The 23241-nt window shown below is 41.5% G+C and overlaps 2 protein-coding genes across 2 annotated transcripts in view; both read left to right on the top strand.

Annotated features, from left to right (window-relative positions):
* The first annotated feature begins 3331 nt into the window (after nucleotides 1-3331).
* Nucleotides 3332-10028, top strand: Tsp74F (Tetraspanin 74F). The gene is made up of 7 exons (XM_043425213.1): nucleotides 3332-3701; nucleotides 7873-7959; nucleotides 8048-8242; nucleotides 8356-8520; nucleotides 8725-8817; nucleotides 9287-9427; nucleotides 9611-10028. Exons 2-7 carry the CDS (start codon nucleotides 7882-7884, stop codon nucleotides 9656-9658), a joined length of 720 nt encoding a protein of 239 aa, XP_043281148.1. The 5' UTR covers nucleotides 3332-3701; nucleotides 7873-7881; the 3' UTR covers nucleotides 9659-10028.
* A 3521-nt stretch (nucleotides 10029-13549) lies between these two features.
* The window catches only part of LOC122413416 (flocculation protein FLO11), a 32490-nt gene continuing 22798 nt past the window's right edge, over nucleotides 13550-23241 (top strand). The window contains exon 1 of the mRNA XM_043423743.1: nucleotides 13550-13897. Within this exon, the coding sequence (XP_043279678.1) occupies nucleotides 13866-13897 (32 nt within the window). The 5' untranslated portion in view covers nucleotides 13550-13865. The remainder of the gene's footprint in view (nucleotides 13898-23241) is intronic.

Here is a 23241-nt window from a genome sequence, read left to right as displayed (position 1 = left end):
AATAAATGGATACAGAAATTTTCGATCACTCGAGTTTATCCTCAAATTAACCTGAGTTATTATCGATGCACCGCAAAGCGACGCTGCCATCGGCTACTGATTAATTTTTGAATTTTACACACGCGGATGAGGCAGCAGTCCGACAAAAGGCTTTATTTATATCTTTCGCTTTCTCTACTCACGGAGCGTTTGTATAATTTTTTTTATCATTGTTTCATAAACACAGGACAATACTGTAAAAGGGGAATCGACTGAACTGCTGCGGTGTCATGAAAACTTGTTCATATATTAAACTTGATTTTGGAAATACATTACATTGTGCGGTAGGAAATTTATGATGAGTTATTCGTAAATAACTCGTGACACTTGTTCCGACACAAGTTTCGTTTCAACGGCGTTGAAATCATTAAAATAATAATAACACAATAATATGAAACGTAACACTTGCGGAGCGGCCCGAGCCCGCTCAAACGTCCGAGAATATTGCGCGATCAAAAAACATCGCGCGCGAGCGACGGACGGCCATGGGTCCCACTTGGCGACCATATCTTGGCAAGGCAACTGGCACAAAGGCCCGAGTCTGAACAGCGCCACTTGCCAAAAATTGACATTAAAATTATATCTTTATTTTCAATTATTTCGGATCTTTTTGTTAATCAATACGAGCGTGATTAAGCTCAATATGTCGGTAAAAATAGTCGCTATCTAAGAAAAATAATGCGTAGATTAATTCTTGCAGAAAATTTGTGTAAATTCAAATATAACAAGACGCGTAATTACAGCGCATGCGCGGCGAGACCGAATCCGTCTCGCGAACGTGACTTTTTGTATTAATTAATTTGAACGATACTAAATAAAATAATGCAGCTAAATGGTTCGGATAATTAAATGATAGCAATTCTTAGTAAATTTTTATTATTTCAAAATAAAGTTAAGCTGAGAAACATGGGAAACGGATTTCGGCGCATCAGGCGAGAATACGTTCAGCCAATGGCAAGACGCGAATCATGACAGCGAGCCAATAACGAGTCCCGTTACAAAAGAATGCGCAGAACGCGTCCGAAAACCGAAAATTCGGCGTTTGCGACATTTTGTGGTGGGGAAACGGGTATATTGGGATCTGATAAAATTCGTGAGACGTCTGGTGTTGAATTTTCCAACTATAACCGGGGTGCATTGCTCATTGATACATATCAATTAACATTAGTGTTTTTGCGCAAAATTAAACAAAAATGGGAGTAGATGTGTTTACACCTCACGAATAATCCAAAAAAGAAAAAAATAAAATAGAAAAAGAAAAAAGAAGTTTTAATGACTAGGAATTGAGCCGGACCATCGATAAATATCACTTTTTGTTAAAACTACCATTATTTATCCTAAATATTTATAACTAATGCTATATTTACACGGTAAGCCTATACCATACACGGGCTTAACCTATGCGGTTGCACCCTCATCTGCGCCATTTACGCCTCCATGTCAGATCCCAATAAGAGTCGGTGCACGGATCATTCGGCTTCGGCAGGCGGCAGTTCACTCTACCTGAAGAACCAATTCGGATCCCGCCCTATATATATATATAGAGACTGACTAGCCTATAGATAAACAGAATACACTCTATTCTGGCATAACCTAAAAAATCCTTTTTCCTCATAATTCCTTTGGATTCCTGGGATATTGGTGAGACTCGGCGACGTATTGATCCCGGACGTATCGATCCCGTGGTCCGTGTACTATAAATTTACCTGACTTAGTGAATGGCCTCAGGACATTGGCGAGAACTCGGCGATGTATCGAGCCCGTGGTCTGGGGTTCACATCCCAACCTGTCTTGCGTTTTGAACATTGGCGCCATTCGGCGACGTTTTGAGGCCCTCGTGGTCAAGCACAAACTTTCCACTCTTTTGTTTTTGAAGTTTGCAATAGTTTGCATAGACTAGAGCCGGTGTTATCAAATGATTTAATGATTTTATTTTTATTAAATTCAAGTTCGTTTAAATTCTATCCGAATTGGTCGGGTTAAAAGAACAAATTAATTTAAGAATTTAATAATTCCATTATTCGTTGACCATTTGGGCCGTCGTACGACACAAGAGTCGAAATAAGTCGTAAAACAGATTCTGATACGATCCTAACCAAATAAAACCGAATTAAGGCATTAAATCCAAGAGCAGGCTGCGGTGAGACTAGATGAGTTTATTCAAACAGATAAATTGTAAAAAGAAAGCGTGAAACACACTCTTGGATCAACTATAGCAGGATAAGAAATGAGCGGATAGTCATCCAGGACATCGTTTCCATAAATCAAACATTGCGAACTCATTTTTTTGTTAAATTCATGCAAAATCGTCAGCATGCGGGAAATAGAAACAAAATAAGCAGAAACACGAGAAATTAATAAAGCGTCTTTTATTGTATAAACAAATAAAATCGAATTGTAAATTCAACCAAAAAATTTCACACATTATAACGCTCCGTTTTTCCGGGTCTTTCGAGTTTCTTATTCTCTCGCCTGCATGATTCGCCGCGGTTAGACAACGCGGACAAATAAAATAATAATCATAAAGACGATCGCGGGAATTCTTTGTAAAACGGTCAAATTTGTTTCAATAAATTCATTTTGTTAGTATTTCAAGCTGCTTTTTATTATTAAGGTAGCTCGAACCGACGCGTAGCAGCGTTCGGTCCGGGTCGGCTAGAGCGTTACGTTACAATACCTACAAAATCCGATACATATGCGAGTCTATATATACATAACCCACGGTTTCCAAAATGCAATATAGTGCTATAGTATTTCAGTTTGACAATCGTATCGGACAAAAAAAAGTACTGAATTGTTGAACGAATATAAAATAATATATAGTAATTAGTTTCAGAGGATACTTGAATCAATGGAAAATAACGAAAGCAATATCAATATAAAATCAATCCGGTGTGTTGAAATAATCATGGGCGATCAAGGCGCAACAAATAATAAGTTAAACGCAGGCATTATTCGGTGAATTACGTACGCGAATATATAGCAGTACGCGTATCGTTTATAAATTACGTTTCGAATATATATAATTCTTCGGATCCTTTCTCCCGAGCATCGGAAAGCGTCGGATCGTGTTAACGCCGGGTGAAACACGCTAAAATCATGCCACCGTCGAATCATAACGAGAGAGGCAAGACAAATATCGTACGCCGAGCCGAGCGAAAAACGCGGATGAGCTCGGCGGTGAATGAATATATCATACAGAATATACCGAAGTAAGCGATGACTTAAGCAACCGCCATTGAGCGTGCGAGCGACGAAAGAGACGACGCTCTGGCCCGCTCTGCGGCTTCGGCTTAGCAGTTTTCAGTTTCATCCCGGCACCCAAGAAGGCAACGTCGATGAAAAGTTTGCCTCTCTTGCTACGGCACCGTGCGTTTATCAGTCGCGCGAAAACATTCGCGCCTTTTACATTTTAATCATATAGAAACGGCGCGAAACCAAGTGCGCTGCAACGAGCAACATTATTTCCGAAAAACCGTACGATTATGGACAAATAATTGAGAAAAAATAAAAAGTGAACAGGGTTTTTCGAATCAGCAACGTGTTCAACACCGATCTAAATCCGTTGATATATCCAGCGCTGGAGAAAGGCGCTATACGCTTGCCCCGATTCACGAGTCGAATAAAAGGATAAAAAAAAAAACAAACAAACAAAAGAATACGTAAGTGCCAGATCGTTCGCTAACGCAAGCGAGACCCTCGCTCTCTGAACACGGTTAACACTCAGATTTGTCTAGAAATAGAAAAAGTTTAGACCGGTTTGGTTGTTATTGTGACGTCGTCTCAATGTATGATATGTATATAGTTGAGTAAGCAGTGACCGCTGGTGACGGGTGACGGCGAGACGGCCGATTAACGGAGCTCCTTGTCGTACGTTAGAGGTTTGGCGGGAAATTATCGACAACAATGACGCAACCAAGTTGAATCAGAGCTCTCGTTAATATTTCTTTTCTCGTGGCGTAAATACGCTCGCATGTACGCATATTTTTGTAAGCGCGTCCATGAGTCATCCGTACGAAACAGACGCGCCTATATACCGGGTTCCCATCCGAGTTTTTAATTAATAGCAAGTTAAGCTTTATCAGCGAGTTCTGTGTTTATAATTCGTATTTTCCGTGTTTCATAAATTTAGCGATTCTTTGTATTTTGATTGTCGCAGCGCGTTGAGAAGGAATGGAATAATGAATTTTTGCGAGGGCTGTAGGGTTTATAAGCACAACAAGTTTGGGACACCCGGTAAATGCGCGTAGCCTCAAATCCAATGAGTTATTTTGTAGTAAGTTTTCGTATACGGTCGAAAGTGCATCGTCTGGTGAACGTAGATCAGGTTACTGTTCCCACGATCGTTGCGCTGTTGCTGCTGCTGTTTATTCGAGAGAGTGCAGCAGCAGGCGAAGCATATACTTGGCCAAAGCGTGGTCCGGAATCCTTCTGTCCTGCTCCACCCGCTGCTTCGAAGGCTGCATCAAACACAAATGGCCGAGCCTCCAATATTAAAAGGAAATACATAAAAAAGAACGATGCGCGAGCCTGTTATTGAGAAGAAACTCTCGCGAAGCCTGAGTTGTCGCACGGCATAGAAAGTTGGCAAGGTAAACGGAAAGTGCGTTAAAACGACGATGGTTATTCCTCCGTCTCGTTGGCTGTGCGCGGAGCCTTCAAAACTATTTTATTAACGAGCCAATGTTTGACGCTACAACTGCCGTGACACGTGTATACGCTTCGTACGCGCGGAAACACGTTTGAGAAGAATCGCTGGCTTTCTCTTTTATGGAGAAGCACCTGAAATATCAATGACGCACAATCGTCGGAGGCACATTAAAAACGCATAAACGTACATTCAAATTCAACGATGAAATTCAGTAATATTTCAAGCAAATGCATTGATAAAAATTTCGATCGAGATGAAAAATATAGTTGATCGATTAAAATAGGGAGGCAATCGTGTAACTACACGGAATTGTTAGTAAAAATTATTATTATTATTATTTTTTTTTCCCAACAACTATCAATCTCATCGCGTTTCCTTTCATTATTTTCCCTCGTTTATATATGCTACGATGATCGCACATGAGGAATCGCGCTACGCGAGATCACTCTACTGACACCATTCCTGCGGAGCGCGTTCGCGCATCCGCTCCGCAACAATTATTTAATCTTATTCTCTTTGTTATAAGAGAATTTGATGACGCATACAGGCCATTCCGTTCAACAATAATCAATTTATGATATTGTAACGCGTATATATGCCAATAGCGCCGTTCGATCGGCGGGAACGAACGAAAAAATAAGACGGGCGGCTGGCCCACGCGCGTGGAACTACCATTTGAGTTACGTCATTTTTCAGAGCTACGTTCCTTCATTCGATGAATCATATTATCCGCATAAATGAGGAATTTCCTTGATTTTATATAATTGTAAAAACATGGCGAGCGACGAGAACGTTTTCAAATTTTTTCCGTCGTATCGCTGTTGTGAAAAGAAAAAAAATGCATCCTCGCGTTAAGGGCTCGTAAAGAATCTGGAAAATAAGAACCCGAGGCGCAGCAGATTGTGCAATGGAACGCGAATGAGGTAAAGGCGAAACGAAATTTTCGATCTCTCGTCGTGTGCAATAACGCGAGTAAAACCCGACGACCTCGATGACGTTCGTAATATATAACTTTCGTATTTCAATGGAACGCGCGTGTGTGCGTGTCCGCATGCGAATAGTTGTTTTTAACGCGCGCTTTCTCGCGGGTGCGCGCTTCAAGAGAGTCCGCGCGCGAACCTACCAAGTAAATTCGTTCTTCGTCCAATCATCGCCGCGGCTTCGTATCGAGATATTCCGGTTTCTCTCGTCAATGAACGTAGAGTGTCAATATAGTAATATAATAATAACGATACTCCGTCGCGTACGGATATACGACGTCGAGAGATGCGCGTGTAAAGGCGAAATAAACAAACATAATATTTAACGCATAGAATTAAGGATTATTTTTCGCGAACAAACGATACGAAAAGACGCTCGCGGATTCAAGATCCTGCTGGCTCGCGCACTACGAAACTCGTGCGTCGAGACGGGCAATGATGTTTCTTGCGAAACTTTACCGTCCGCGCCTTTTAATGTATAGCGTGCTGGCCCAAATTTGAAGGAGCGCGAGTCGTGTAAACCTCGTAATTTTTCAAGTCGCTTTGTTTCACGAGGGAATGTCGTCGATCGATCGCCATTTTTATAGGCCGATGTAACCGATTAATTTTAATCGGTGATGCACATATTGTTGGGCGTTACAAGCTTCGCGCGAGCAGTAAGGAAAATACGGAATGACTCGCGCTCTCGCGTGTCACCGTATATTTTTATTTTTTTATATTTCTCGAGTGTACGCTCTTTTCCGTCGCGAGACGTTATTATTTTCATAATATTCCCAAAATATATATCTATTTATTTTAATATAAAGATTCGCGTATTGACAAATCCGAAAGCTGTATAGCCGCAAAAGTTTCTCGAGACGGAGTACTATTTTTTTTTTCTCCGCGGAATATCAGTTGCCTTTATGAAATTTTCGATCGCGTTCTGTTTTCTTCTGTTTTCGCGCGTCCCTCCCCGTTGGGACGATCTGCGAAAACGCGGGAGATACGCTGTAGTTGGAGGTATTTTTGCTGGCGTTTATTGCGTCAATAAAGAAAATTAAATCGCTCGCGGTCGCGCGTAGGCTGCTTAGGTTTCTCCTTCCGTCCCCTCCTAATGACCTCTAAAATTGCTTCAATCATCGGACACGACTATAACCAGGTCGTGTACATTAATTTATTTCGATACAATTTTAATTACATAACAATCCTTGCTCTATCTTTATATATAATACCTTTATTCCGTGTTCCAAGTTCGAAAACGCATCAATACGCTCTTCTTAAAATCGTATAAAAACAAATAAATGAATCGCTCGCAAACCTTTCGGGTTGTATTTCTGAAAACATTTGGCCTCTAGACGGGACGCGGGGTTATTCTCAACGGTGTACCATGCGCGTTCGAGGGGGGAGTTTGAGAGCGAAAGAGCCGCGGTGGAACGACGATTTTTCCGACGATATGGAGATATTGGAATTGCTAGCATCCGCGTATAAGCCTATACTCCCCTCAGATGTATTTCAACAGCCCGAGAATCATCGTGTCTCGGAGATACAAGATGGCGCGAGTAATTACGATCCCGCAATGTCCCATTGCGGAGAAGAAAAAAGAGGCTGAACGAGCCGAAATGATAAAATAAAGAAATACAGAACCACAGGAACGTGATTGGTTCTCGATGTAAAAGATAAAAATATGATGGGGAGCGAGTGAAAAAAGAGCATGGGAGAGCAGGTACAGAGAGATTTTTCCGTGGCTCAATCGTATTCCTAATGAGGATCTCGCGCGTTATGTCGCGCGACGAGCCGCAAAATACCGGAAATAAAAAATTGGGAACAATTAAGAAGCTGCGAAGAGCAAAGGTTGTTTCTGTCGGTGCGAGTACACAGTCGCGTAGTAGAAAATGACATCAGCGGCGACCCGCTAGTTTCAAGCAATCACCGCGTGGAGAATGGAGTGGCTAAGAGAATTATAGGTTGTAAAAAATTTACGTCACTGCAGTCCATCGCGCGAATAGAGCCAAATACGTTTAGCTCGCAACTCGATCATTAACTCTAAGATAACCACCGAGCGTCGTGCTCATCGCAGCATTATTTCATTATTTTCCGAGCTTCATATTTCCCACGAAAAATTCTATTTTTATGATGAATTTTTAATATGAACGTTCTATACATTTATTTTAATATAATATTGTTAATTATGTGAATGCGAATGATTGATTTTCGGTCTGGCAGTTGGACGAGATGGGGTACAGCACGGCAAAAGATACCTGCGCCGGATTCATGAAATGGGCCTTGTTCTTGTCAAATATCACTATTTTCGTAAGTATAGCCATTCTCTATTTAATTTGGAAAATCCATGCACTGAAAAAAAAAGGAAGCTAATAAATATATAAATGACTGTTTGCAGATTGGTGGATTGATCGTGACCGGGTTAGCGATCTGGGCTCTGGTCGACAGGGTATCGTATATCGCTGAATTGCTCGGCAATGATTTGCTCACAGGTGCCATCTACGTCTTACTCGTCGGTGGTATAATCGTCGCTGTAATCGCTTTTTTGGGTTGTATCGGTGCCTGTCGCGAGGTCAAATGCATGCTTCTCACGGTCAGTATCTCACTCATCGGCCCCTCGAGTGTCGCGCTTTCGTCGCATACGTCGACCAAGAATTTCATACTTATTTCGTAAATAAATCATTGGCCAAACTTAATCCGTTTCAGTACTGTATTATAATGTTAGTGCTGTTCGTGACGATGTTCATCGGCGGGGTTCTCGGTTACGTCTTTCGTTCGAAGGTCCTCGACGTCGTCGAGCAACAAATGACAAATTCGTTGCGCCTAACCGATCCTTCGACGAGGAACGCCTGGGACATGACACAAAAAACGGTTCGTTTTCTAAATTTTAATCAGCACACATAGATCAACCAACTATTCAACATTTTCATCAACGAAACTTTCAATTCGTATCAATGAATTTATGGTACGCATCTATGGTACGATCAAACATGCATCTGTATATTCATCCGCAGTGATGAAGAAATAATTTTTAACAAAATATATATCTATTGAATTATTCGACTCGACTTTCAGCTTCACTGCTGTGGCGTCAAAAGCTACAGGGATTGGGCGTCGAAGGGTTTACCAATACCGGATTCGTGCTGTCGTGAAATTTCAGCAGGAAAAGTAAGATTTACCAAATTAAACCGGCAGACGCGCGCATCCAGGCAGTTTGATTTCGTTTACACTCGAAGCTGCGAGTATAAATTCCCTCGGTATTTATTCAAATTATAACGACCGTGGATTTAAATTTGCGCCTTTCGAGTTCGATCGTAGCGCATGATGATTCTCGAATCGAGTAGAAATTGAGAATACTTGGAAAATAATAACCGAGTCACGAATCCGACCAATAATTCACAACTTATCGTGTGAATCTTCTCTGCCTCTCTCTCTCTCTCTCTCTCTCTCTCTCTCTCTCTTGAAATCTCGTATCACAAAATCTCACGCTTTCACCCGCCCTATACGACCTGGCCTACGGTCGGTAAAACAAGAAACCGCACCAAGTTATATACTGCTTGAGCTCTGTATTTCCAAATCCTGCAAATTCTTGAATTTCTCGTTTTGGCTAAAAAAAATTATTTATTACCGGCAACAGTATTTCAGATGTAATACCGCAGCGGAAACTCCCAATGCGAGTAATATTTGGGTCGACGGTTGTTTGAACAGCACCAAAATTTATATTCAAAGACATGCCGCAGCGATGGGAGCTTCAGGAATCGCTATTGCCTGCGTTATGGTACCGTATATCCTCATCATATATATAATAATATCGTCGAGTCAAATTTATGCGATTGTTCGTTTGCGACGAATTAAGGAAGAAAACAATTTCTTTTCGCAGAGAGAAAATATCCTTTCAAAAACATTTAAAAATATATTTACTGAATTTATTATTAAGTATTTTGTTTTTTATTGTTTCCAGCTGTTCTGCATGATCTTCTCTTGCGCTCTGTTCAATATGATTGAATGACGCCGGGAGTTTCGCACGATTTGAAACCACTCGAGTACATATTGTTGTCCGAAGCTTATTCAAAATCGTGAAAAAGCCATCGAGTCTTCGAGACCATTGTCCGTCATTTTCGGAGTATACACTTCGAATAGACGAATGGAAATTCCCTGGACAGCAGAAGACACACACACAAATTTTCGATAATCATATTTAATAGATTAGAACACGCGCAAAGATAAACCCGCCGAATAAATTTTATTTTTTTTTAACAAATTCACGACAACGTACGAAAAAATACAGAAAACCAAGGAATCGTATGGGACGTTGAGAGAACCATGCATTTTTACTATTTTTAGTGCCTTTATAATAAAATCTTACTTTTTTTAACCAAGGAATTTTCGTATCTGTTCCAAAGACCAAAGACGGAAATAAGAAAAATGGGGGGAGAGAAAAAATTAATAATAACGCGGGTATGCGTGTGGGGCGAACGAATAAGCCAGCGCGAGAAAAAACAAAGAAAGAAAGTTCTGAATTTACATCGAGGTCGAACCCTTCTCACCGTTCCATATTTTTCATCCCCATTTTCTCGTGCAACATTTGCGCGCTTTTCTTGAGCCGAACTCGGGCGCGGTCCAAAGTAACGTACTCTGTGCTCGCATCAACAACGACGGAGCTTGCTCACTGTTTTAAACCATTTTTATTTTATTTTATTTTTTTTACTTGGAAAAGTTGAGATCCCCGAGCGAGCCAGGGTGTTGGATGAAAATTCACAGATCGTATCTCGAGGATACGAACGCCTGGTGGAGTATACTACATCGGTTTAGCGAATATCTTATTTTTATTATATCGCATGCGTTATTCGATCGGGATCTGCTAATCGTTGGAGCGGTTGCATGCGACACTCTTCGGACGGCCTGTATAAATTCGTGTATATAGATATATACACGATATATTGGTTACGTGTTTCGGAGTCTGTGCCCGCAAATCGATATTGCAGCCGGGCATTCGCCTCGCTCACCGAGAGCTTCGAAAAATGAAAACATGCGCACTGACTGTCCGAAGCCGACCTACCCTATGAGGAAGAATTAATTCCAAGCTTTTCAATCTCCTCGCCCTCGCGATTATGCGCGATCAGGAGCGAACGCGTCACGAATCTCGTGACTCTTCTTCGCTATCAATAATCACTTATTTCAGTGAATATGGCGCTCCTGGAGGAGAGACCCGTTTTTTATCTCAAAAACAGAGAACGTCGAAATTTTATGGCACGGATATGAGAGCGAGGGGGGGCGCTGCATGCCACCGTCGCTCGAGGCTGCGCCGCCTCCCAAATGTGCCACACCTTCCTTCAAATTCTACACGGTTGCTAACTTACAGGCGCATTTTTCTCCTCCATCCATCACCCCATCCCCCTTTACCCCAACGTTTTCTCTCTTTTTTTTTTTCCGCATTTACTCTCATCTATTATCAAGAACGTCATGATCATCGGTAAAAGTGATCGCGGATATTTTTACATTTATTTCGAGCGGATGAGGAAGCACTTCATGAAGCATTTCCTCCGAGTTTTCCTTATCGACGAATATAAAAGCTGAACGAGCCGATCGAAAGGGTAACGTACAAATGCGAGACGCGTGTACCGGACCAAAAGCAGAGAGGAAAAGGTACACGGAGAAACGTTAAAAAGTGGAAAAGAGTGAGGCAGATCGAGAGAAGCTGAGACAGTACTCCGGTATTGATTTCGTCTCGAATGTTAGATATTCCGAAAGTGTTTCTCACCAAAAATTTCTGCATCCGCGTAGCAGTTTATCTGGCTTCCGCTGCTGCTCCTGCTGGTAACGATCAATAAAGTGCATCGTCGATATTTCCGGAAAAAAACGTTGGATTTGTCAAGGCGTTCCGGCATAGAATCACGATATATATTAGCCAATAAAAAACTGGATGATGCAAATGTCTCTATATAATTCGACCAGGTCGTTTGTAAAAGTTGTTGAAAAATTCATCGATAGGAAAATCGAAAAGTTCTCGATTATATGAGCGCGAAAATTATGAGTTAGTGGTCGGGGGGCGCACAGTGCGCTCCGTAAGCACTCGACTATCGAGATATAGCGGACTCAACCCCAAAAGTTGATGGTTGGTACTCGTTGTCACGGATATTTAAAAAAAAAAAATATTGAATAATTACTTTTCCCGGGGTTTACTCAAGATTATCTTTCCTCGCGATTTCTTATGTCACGACTCGCGTCGGTCGAATATTTTTGAATTTTAATAATTCAATCAAGCACCCGTTTTATCCGCGGATAAGCATGTAATTTTAGCTGTGAAACTCTCGAAACTCTGAAATAATAAGGGGCGACCTGGAATTAATTTATATTCGTTGGTCAACGAATATTTAACAAAGACGCAGATTAACAACAACAACAACAACAACCTGGTTATATCGGCGGCTCACGCGGAGGATGCAACAGCAATTATTTTTCTTGGAGCATGCACGCCGAGCTCCGTCGAAGGTATCGTATACGCGTCCGCATTTGAAAGACGTAATACACGAAACGCGTTTGCGCTCGACCTTCCATTCACCGACATTATGAATATACCCATCGCGGAACGAAATAAGCCCCAACAGCGGGATAGCAGGAAAAGGGCGTACCCCATTATTCGTTAGGCCGTATCAAGCAACATCGTGACCCCTTCTATATAGCTTTCGTTTGTTTTCATTCTCGCACGTACACTCACGCGTAGCGCACCATTGTCCTGTGAATCGTCATAAAAAATTATAAATTGTGTCAATCTCTTGATACAAATTCGAAATCTGAGGCGAACAATTTTCTAAATTTCGCGTTATCTTTCGAGTGAAAATCAAATTAGCATTTGATCGTTGCGTTAATAGTGCGAAAAGAGAATTTTTTGCTGGATGTGTGCAGAGAACGCGCGTGATGGACAGAAATCCCATACCTGCGTGCATCAAGAAAAGCGCACATAACGCATTTCTGTTTTCAGCGGTATACGAATCTTTGTGTCGAGTCGTAATAAATTTCCAGCATATTATCGTTATCATCGACCGCGCCGATCGAGAGGAAAAAAATATTTCGTTGGAAGGTCCAAAGTTTTGCGGAGCAGTAGATTACTGATTCCGCATAATGGCGAGAACGATACATCGATGGCTCAAGTTTCTCACTACTTCGCACGCTTCTCCGTTATATATTTCCATTTTTTTCTATATTTTTTTTTTTCAATAAAATTTTGGATACTATAGTCGCGCGCGCGCCCCGCGAGCCTTCGAGATGGGCATTCCCTGACGACGATCTTTCCGATTTATTGATGACCGTGGTTTCGAAGTTTCACTACAATAAGATTGTTTCGCTCGAGAGCTGCGGCGGTTGATTTTTTTTCAAGATTTTCATGAGGGTCCTCTCGCGATGAGAAGCTTGCTATAATTTGTTACTGTACATGTACATATATTGTTAGGGACTATAGGGACAAAACGACGCTTATCCTAGGGCGGCGACGACGACACCAATCATGACGCAGAAGAAACCGTCGAGCCAAATTTCTAACCAGAAAAAAAGAAAAAAAAATTCAGAGTTCCAGCGATCGACGTTGTCATATATACAATTGAGATGCGAATAATACGGATGAATCAAATCACGCGGTGCAAGTCGATTTCTCAAGAATGTCACAGGTTAAAAAGTAAGATACACGCTGTCCCGCCCGGCGAGATGCGGATCGAATAATAAGAATGATTGAGAAAAATATATACGTGCGCTTGATTCCATGCGAGTTGGGGGTAATGCGGGAAGACGCCGTTGCACGGAGGTCGTCGCCACTGTCGACACCGTCGAGAAACGAATGCGCGTTCTGACTCGATATACGTTTGCCGGATGCTCCCGCTCCCGCGACGGTCGACAGTCTTTCGGATGATTTTACACGGTCGGGTTGTGCGCAGGTGTTTATCACGATACGAGCCAACTGCCGGCTCGAACCTTCGAATCACCGTTGTTACCCAAATCCTATATATATTTCCAACTCCTGCCGAGGATCTATTCAATTCTCCATTCTAGAAACTGGGATATCGTTCCAAGACTCTGCTTGGACCATGTTCTTCGGGCGAAAAGTTTTTTAACGTGACCCGGTGCTGAGTGATCGAAAGGCGATTTTTTCGTCGTTTACAAGAGAGTGCGAGAGAGGAGACGAGCGTATATGTTCGAAGAAGGGCGATACATGGAATCGCCTCATGGATAATAACATGACTACCGCGGCCTACATGTACGTCTCTTTATTATCTATTATTTTACATTTTTTTCACAACAACGTATACCGACAAAAGTCTCTCTTTTCTTCATTCCGACAGCGAGCTTAACAATACTGAAAATTTTACGATATAATGTGACAATCGGAACGAATATGTTCCTCGTCGTTGATACAACTACACAACGCCCTGCGTGATTCCCGTTAAAAATATTCCGTTTAGGACGGGCCTCTATATACTCGCGGACCGTGAAATAATTGAATCGTTGCTCCGTTCGAACGATTGTAAATTATGTTTTTTTATTCATTCAATTTTTTTAATTCATTCGCAAAAGTTAAAAACGGAATGAAAAAAAGCGGGAATCTTATGCGGCTATACAAACACAGACTCCTCCGTGAATGTCAATAACGCCTAATTTCGTCTGATAGTAACTCATGTCCGACGAATTAAAGTCTCATTCCCTTTTGCCAAATAAATTGTGAGTTTAAACATCTCCTCTGCGTGTCATTACTGTTTTGCAAAAGAGAGAGAAGATTTGGACGGTAAATAAAAAAAAAAAAGAAAGAGTGTCCGCAAAAACAAGGCTACGGATGAACCTTTGTTCGCGCGTTTGTCAAATAAACTCATTGTTACTGCTCACAAAGTGGACGGTAACACGGAATTTTTCGAACGTTTGAAGGATTTTTTTTTATCGCAACAATGTACGCATAAGCGCATCCTCGCGATCCTCGAGCACTTATCGGCGGGCATCACCGCGTTTTTCTTTTTGTTGTTCGAAAATGTAGACTATGTCCGTTAAATCAAATCCATTACGATCGTGTACGAGGAAAAAAAAACTCCGTTAATTAGTACTGCCGTGCTGGGAAGGCTTGTTTTATTGCATGTTTTTTCTTCATTCGCAATTTTAACGAAAGGTAGGCCAACGGCAGATTCTCGGGTACCTTTTGCGGTGCTTTATTGAAAATATGTCGCGTTTAAGCGGATACGCGTATAGACCAATGAGATATCGAAAAATAACACGCTTTTTTTTAAAATTTCACTCATATTTTTTGAGGAGCTTGAGGAATCACTCTTTTTTCCATGCGTTCACCGCTCTCATTTCCATCGGATTGCTACCAGTTAAAATATAAATATTTTTTTTGGTGCTATGAAATATTAGTTTAAAGAAAGAAATGTAAAGAAAGTCATGGCTCGAGGAAAAGAATTTTGGGGCGATTCGCGAATGGGGTGAGTCACGGTGGCACGAGCGAGAAGGGTGCTGCTGGATGAGCGTAGAGCGGGACACGCATACATACGAAAAAGCCGAGTTATCGTGACTCATTGTAAGTGCGCACGCATCAAATTCATTATCAGATGCGTTTGAATCGATAACGGGCGGCCATCATTGTTACGCATCTTAATTGTTCATTAAATACCCTAATTATCCCGATAATCGGTATGATTACGATAATAATGTGAGCGCGAAGAGAGCGCGCGTAAAAAATAACGTTGTGACGCTTAACCGCAAGACGCGCAAGTGCTTGAAATACGTTATTTGTAATAGCAGTTTGAGAGTTGGCCGAGTTAAATGCAACACGATGATCGGCGCGTCACGATGGATCATCCTTTAAGCCTAAATACTAGAATTTTTATACGCTCGTACCATCTGTATATACATACGCCGCGCGCATAATACGTAATATAAGTGTTCAACGTCCCAGAAATGCGTGCAAGCGCGTCGGCCGACTTGTCCGATATTTTTTTCGATTACTCGTTCCTCCGTTACCTTCTTTTCCATCCTCGTCGAACCGCGCCGCTTTCCAATATCGATACAACGGGCAATTTTCGTTCTGTCCTCGCTCATTCGTGACTTTCAACGGAGTCACGAATTGCTGCTCCGATTATAAGTTTGTAGAAAAATCGATGGGCGCGCACGAAAAATTTTCTTCGGGACGTATTCATTGTTGATTATCGCGCGGTACGAGTTCCGGCGATTGTTCCGGTTTGTCGTATATCGAGCGATCTCGCTCCCAAGTTCGTTCCAAGTGCAAAAAGATGCTGCTGCAACGGTCGCGATATATTTCGCAGATAAATTTCTTTCATTTTCAATAAATTTGCGAGCAAAAAAAGGCCACGTTCGATCGCTTCTCGCGTATAAAATCCGATGCGAGCACAAAAAGAGCAACGAGGCATTTCGGATAAGTACGTCGAAAGTGGAGCAACAAAAAACCAAAAAAAAAAACAAAAATTAAACAGCCGAGATCGGCGCAATCGCGGGTTCCCGCCGCGGGGACCGTCCTCGAACCATACTTTTTTCAATATATTTAAAAATATTATTTATTATAGCGATTTACAGTGCTTCGGGGGAATTATATCGGAGAAAGAGAATCCGGGAGAATATTTTGTTCGGATTTTCGTTCGTTTCGTACATTCGTCTTCGCGGGTTCGGCGGCATGTAATAGGCGTATACTGAAAAAGCAGAATGTACGCGCGCCTTCGGAACATCCGTGCGCAAAGATGAGAATTCCATCGGTGTTGCGCGCCGTTTCCATAGCTACTTCGGATGAGTTACCGGTCTTTGCACCACCTGGTCTGTGCCTCTTCTCCATCGCCTCTCATTTTACCTAACCACAGTATTCAATGCAAAACGTCATTCTTTCTCGTCAAGAGTTATTCTCTAACGAATAATGCGGAAAATTTTTATATATCCAGTATCGATAAATTAATAATTCGATTATAACAATGCCTCGTCACGATTTTATTATTTTCCATATCGAGGCATTCGCGCGCATTATTAAAATACCATTTGAAATTTATTCCAGCGAGTCATTAGCACCAATTGCTTCGGAATCGCCGGAGTTATATAAAAATCATGACACATTCCGACTGATTTTTTTTTTCTCCATTCAAATAAAGGATTTCGCGGCATGAAAAAAATCATTGCTTTCGAGATAAAAGTCTTTGGCTGAAACGACGACGAATGCGGCGATACGAATGTATGCGTAGCGCAATGCGCAACGAGTGTATACCACCTGTTCGCTCGTGGTTAGGGATGAACGCGAGTAGCGCTCGTTACGCCTCTGCCTCTTTTTTTTTCCTTTCCTCCTCCTCCTCGCGTTTCTCTTCTTAATTCCTATTTCTCATTTTCTCGTTCGGCCTATCGAGCCCGCCGGGCGAGCGGCCACAGCCTGCGGAATCTTTCTCTATATACTCGACGATCTCTATAGTCTACCGCGCGAGCTTTCCGTATACTATATATATGCTCGCACGGAGGATCGATCGGGAGAGCGAGCAAGAGAGAACGAGATGCGCGGTCTTTGCCTCCCCGCACTGTCGAATGAAACCGGTCCGCTTTCCTTGAACCTGCGGCGCCCCAGCCATTGACCGCGCGCGCGCGCGCTCTCTCTCTCTCTCTCTCTCTCGCAAAATTCTCTTTCGTATACTACACTATACTACTAGTCGTAAACCCCTTGACCGTCCTTCCTATCGGCCCGACGCCCCGCCGATGCTCAAACCATTTGCTATATTCCGCTCGCGCGCGCTCACTCGTTGTTTCATAAAAAATGTCGATCTTGTTGGAAAATATGTCCCGGTACGTGATATTTTTTTACTCGGTTCTTCGCACTCGGCAACTCATTTTTTCGCTTATAGGACGGGTCTGTATTAAACTTGTCCAATTGTTCGATAATTCGATGAAAAAACTAGTATATTATTGATACTTTTCGCGCTGGATATATTTTTCTGGTGTCCGCGACAGCGAGGCGACTCGCGAACGGACAAACCGGGGGAAATCAACTTTTCCGACAGGCAGTCGGAAAAGATCGAGCGCGTTTCACCGATTCGCCAGATAACGACAATTTCGCTTCGTTACCGCGACAATAAATGCGTCTATGCGCATCTTCATGACACGCATATTTCTGATGTCGAAACGCGATAAAGAGAGTCTCGTGCATGTCTGCTTCTTGGCCATTTGGTCGATATGCAAATGCTCCGTCGTCCTGAGAACATTATTCATGCATTTTCGTATTCGAGAGCTCTAAACGTTTTTTCTCTCGCCCCTTTTAATTGATCGAGCGAACCCCCCTTGACAATCGCAACACTCGCTCGACGCTCGCCGGTCAATGTGCTTCAACTGGAAAAGAAAGTCTTCATTATTGCGAAGCGACAAGTTCACGGTGAAATTTCTTAAATGTTAACAAAACATTATTTACGCCGCAAGAGCGGTTTGAAAATCTTGAGTGCGTCAATTATCACTTGATTAATCATAAATATCCGCCTATTTATATATAGCGCGGGGAAATTCGTAAAAGAATCGTTGATGATTCCATTGGTGAAACGGATTGATGCAAGCGACTTACCGAGATATGTGAAAAGCAGCGGTCCCTCGGGGGATACGGGGCCGGGGACCCTCCTCTCAGGTGTGCTCATCGCGTCGTGTTTACGGATATTCGTATCATCCTTTTGTTCATCAATAACGAGAGAAACATTGTATTTTCTTTTGTATATAGAGCTCTCTACTCCCAAAGATTTCCAACCAAAAATATCAGTGGATTTTCCATTAATCCGGTAAAAAATTGGTAAGTTGACAAATAGAGATGCGTTACGGTAAAATAATATCGCACAGTTGTCGGAATGAACGATCCTCGTTGCGTTGGACACGAGTCTCGTTTCGCTGTAAAGGTTTTCGAGGGAGTCGAGGGTGCGAGTACGGACGGTATTTAATTAACGGTTCGACTTCTATTTCCAGTGCCGATCCAAATTTTTTTTCATATGCCGGCTTATTTTTTTCCGCCATAAGAACTTTGATGATCCTCTGAATGATCAAAATTTCACGAAGCATGGAAACTTGACCTCTTAATCGAGATACAAAAATTGAGGAAAAGTAAACCGATGCTAGTGCTCTTGTGCGTTAATATTCGCAGTAGATGACAGAGATGGGAAAAAGTATAGGAAAAGTTGTCGGACACGCGGAACTGATCAAAGCTGGAGACCGTTCATTTCTTCTTGCTATGAGCTGCTTTCATTGGCACTTTTATCATTTTTATTTGATAACGATTGATTTTTATTTTGAATCCATTATATTTATATTATTCTCGTCGATTATTCGTTTCCTAGTGCTTGAATAAATTTCAGTTCTGATTCTCTACCGCTCTCCTTCACTGCGGTACAACGCTGGATGAGCTACCAGCACATAGTATAGGGAAAAATAAGTCATGATTTGAGAAAAACGACAATAATGGGACATGAAACGGAACGACGACGACGAGGAATAATACACGAGAAAAATCATAAATCAAGACACTCTTCTTTTAACTTTATTTATCCATGTGCTGCACATAGAATGAAAGAACTTTCGGAAAGCGTTTCGTAATATCCTTCTCCTATTGTTATCGCGTCATCATTATTATTTTCAGTCAGAAAATTGGGGTAGGTTCGAAGAAAGCGGCGGCCCACTTGCCTCCTTCAATGTTAATTCCATAGGTGGACAGTCGGAGTCTTCTTCCCAGCAACCGCAGGACCGAATAAAGTTGTGTATTTTTATTGATTAATAAGCGAGTCATGCGGCCTATTTAATTTTCTTTCCCGTAAAATATTATTTTAACATGCGCGAAGAGAATATATTTCAGTGACACAAGTTTCTCTCCAGAAAAAGGTACAAAAGCAAAATAATACGTTTGGATGCGCATAAATAATTGTCTGAAAGAAAATTTTTATAAAATAATGATGATTTTTCTTTTGTTATATTTGCGAGAAAAGGAGCGATTTCAGGGGAATGCATATATATGCACGAGGTGAAAACTCAATGGCACGAGTGGGACTATGTATAATGAAAAAATTATAAGGCGCGTGCATTAGGAATGGCTAATCGCAGGGTAATGATGTTTGCGAGGGAGATATAGGCCATGAGATACTTGGCGCTCGGTTGTAAGTACGAGCAGGTAAGATTAACGTACGCGCGCGGCGTCGTCGTATAGTACATAATGTCAAGTTGGCTGCCTATATGGGATCAGAACGAGAGCATACACGAGTATTTGCGAGTCCGTATGAGGCAGCAAATAATTCAAGAAATTGCCGGTGTTCGTTATTTTCCCCATCAACTCCTCGGCTGACCCAAAGATATTTCTCTCTATTTCTCGGGCGAGGACACTACTTCGACCGAGTATTTATATAAGCTTTGCCCTCGCGCACCAGTAGATGATCAGTGCGGCTCGTCAATCCCGTTTTCCTTCATCGTCCTTCATTGATGATACGGGGAGGGGGAGTAACCACGTTTCTTCCTCCATATCGACTACGTCACATTCGTCAACGAGTACACTCGATCAAGAAATTCTTGAACGATAGAAGTTTTTCGTTGTATCGCGCTGATGCACATCTCATAGCAGGTCCAGCAGGAGTCGTTAATTAAATTCGACCCAATAAATTAGCTGTGTCCAAGCGTTATTAGAAGTGAGCGTTGTCGAAGTGACTCGTTCGCGAGTATATTCGAGCGTATACGGCCAGTTCTTCTATCGCCTGCGTTCAATTCAAATTGCTCAAATCGCGTTTGTCATGAAAAAAAAAAAAACAATGTATATTGGAGACATTGGCCCTGGAATACACCTCTAATTAATGTTCTACTCGATTAAACGGTATAGATACACCCCTTGCTTACACAAAATATGAGGAATAAAAATAATCGTATACGGGAAGTGAAAATAAACGCGGAAGCCCAAACTCGCATGGTTGCGCTATACCGAACGAAACGTTCGTTTCACTCTGCTCGAGCGTATTTTATCTGGCACAAGAGAGGTTCTTTCGTTGTACGGATACCCGGAGAATATCTTTTGGGTTGCCGGAAGTCTTTTGCTTATATTCTCGAATGAGCAAATCGCGTCCGCTATATACAATCTCGTAACGGAGCAATCTTGCCATATACTCGCCGGTCCGGTTATATATACTATTTTCATTACTCCTGATAAGGGAGAGACCGGGGAAAAATTCTGTGTTTTTTTTTAAACTTGCATTTTTTTCAATATTCCCTTTACGAATAGTCGCTGAAAATATTAATGTAAAAGTTAATGTTAGACGCGTATAGAAATGCCAAAATTGGAGGTTCCAATGTCAGCAGCCGGATAAGAACGTTTCGGCATTCACGGTACAGCAGAGCTCATTTGCTCTCATTTTTAATATATTGTCGTTTAACGCTCATATTTTTCAATCGCAATTTATATCCACATATTGGTTTTCTCGTATTAGCATTCTCCCTTATTCCACGATAAAATAAAATTTTCAATTTTTTCGAAAGGGTAATTATATATGCAGCTTGGTTACTTTACCAAAAATTGATGCAAGCATTTCTTTTTCTTCTCGAAGTTGTTGATTGGACTATAATAAATGATATTCCGTCGGGGGAGGCTGACATTTTCCATAAAAACCGTAAGTCATGGGGTTTTTAAATTTTTGGAAAAACGTTATAAAATAGGGTATATTTGAATATTTTGGAGTTTACATTAGGACAGGTGCTGGACACGCAAACACTAGCTCGCGCGTGCGCGCGCCTGGTCCGCGCACCACACATCGTGCGTGTGTGTCCGGAACGCCTTTCGCATGATTAAGCGTGTCTGGAATTTCGTAAACTCTTTGATTTTCCAAAACATTAGACTCTCGCAATATTTTGCTACTTTTCCCACGTTTACTGTAGTTTCACCGTGAAACAACTTTTTGGTTCCACCTTTTGTTATCTAAACAAGCGCTCGTCCGCTTCCGAATGCTCGAATTTTGGCTCATTCGTATTTTTAACTCAGCCGAGGAGGGTATTTCTTTGTCGCAACTGTCGTAAACCAGTTATCGGCTGTATCTTTTAAAAGTGCGTGCGGACAATCTATATTTACATTTCAATTTACTTACAATCCAGGTAATTAATATTTTCATTCAAACGTATTTACACATCAAACGTATCCACTGCATCGACTAATTCGTATTGTTGTGTAAAAAAAAATAAAAAACAGTCCATCTTCAAATGAACGCACAAAAGCAAAATTCGAAATAATATTTATATTTTATTGAAAAATTCTTTCGAGACGTTTTAAATATTTAAAAAAAGGAATTTGTGTAGAAAAGACGAAGCGAGCAATCTTCTAAAAAAAGAGATCAATAAAAATTGTTTTGAAAAAACGAAAGAAAAGTTTTGATTTTGTAATGGAATAAATTTGAGGAAAAATTTCGAAAGTATGAAAAAGAATTTTGAAATATTCTTCAACGAGGAGATCATCGGGGTTTAGCGGTAATGTTCATTTTCCAAATTCGAAAAGCAGAGTTTCACTCACCGAGTCTACGCTTTTCATTTTGCCATCGAAAAAAAACGCTACTTTTTCGGGAGGATGTTCCGTTTCGCTCGGTTGTTTCACTTTGGCTCACTCTCATCAATAAATAATTGAATAATAATTATCACAACTGCTGATATTTATTTTATTTTTCTTATGTTTTTTGATTTTCCAATGATCGGACTTGAAAGTCGCGTGAGTTTTGTTCTTTCCAAAACAACTTTTGCTTTCTCGCGATGTGCATACGAAAAAGGATAGTTGACGATACACGTATCAAGGCGAACTTCCGCGGTTGTTGAATTTGGCAACGTCGAACCCCGTAAGAATATATTATCGTAATCGCAATATATCATAATGGTTTTACTTTGCAATCGCGTTGCCGCGCGGTAAATTTTTTATTCTTATTCTATGCGCGTTAACTTTCAATTTCTAGATCGTTCTCGGTTCTCTTATATTTTCATTTTATTATTGTCCTTTCACTCGTAAACAATGAAGTCTTGAGAATCCAGCATTTGGATATTTCCGTGTTTTCCCCGACAAATTGCCCGGCATCGGGTGTTATTAAAGGCGTCGTAAAAAAAAAAAAAAATAAATAAAAAGACTGAAAGACGAATACGCGTAGTAGAGGCGCATTTAGTTATCTCGCGAAGGAAAGGCGCGACGAATAACAGAGGCGGTTTTGACGTAAAAACCCATTGTACTCGCGAAGACGTGAATTCTCATTCGAGTGACGTCACCCTGCTTTCGGTCCTTCTAATCACTCGCCGTTGAGGTGCGCGCTTGTGAAATTCTTGCTGATGGAACACTTCCACCGCCCGTACAATTGTTTTCGTACGTCTTTTACGCAGTTACATTTATGTTTTGCCATTATGCGCGAAACACCACCACAATAGAATCGTGCTAGTATATAGACGAGAGTTCGCATCAAGGGAAATACGCCTGTAGTATATATAGGATTTTTCTTAACGAACAATTGCTGGTCATGCGAGACGGAAAAAAAATAAGCGCGATTGCCGCTCTCGATCGAGTCTCGAGCCGTCACATCCGTGCGCGGACGCGTTTGTCATCATACCGACGAT

Source organism: Venturia canescens, chromosome 1 (assembly GCF_019457755.1).
Source record: "Venturia canescens isolate UGA chromosome 1, ASM1945775v1, whole genome shotgun sequence".
Classification (NCBI taxonomy): domain Eukaryota; kingdom Metazoa; phylum Arthropoda; class Insecta; order Hymenoptera; family Ichneumonidae; genus Venturia; species Venturia canescens.
This window is presented reverse-complemented; position numbering and strand designations above follow the sequence as displayed.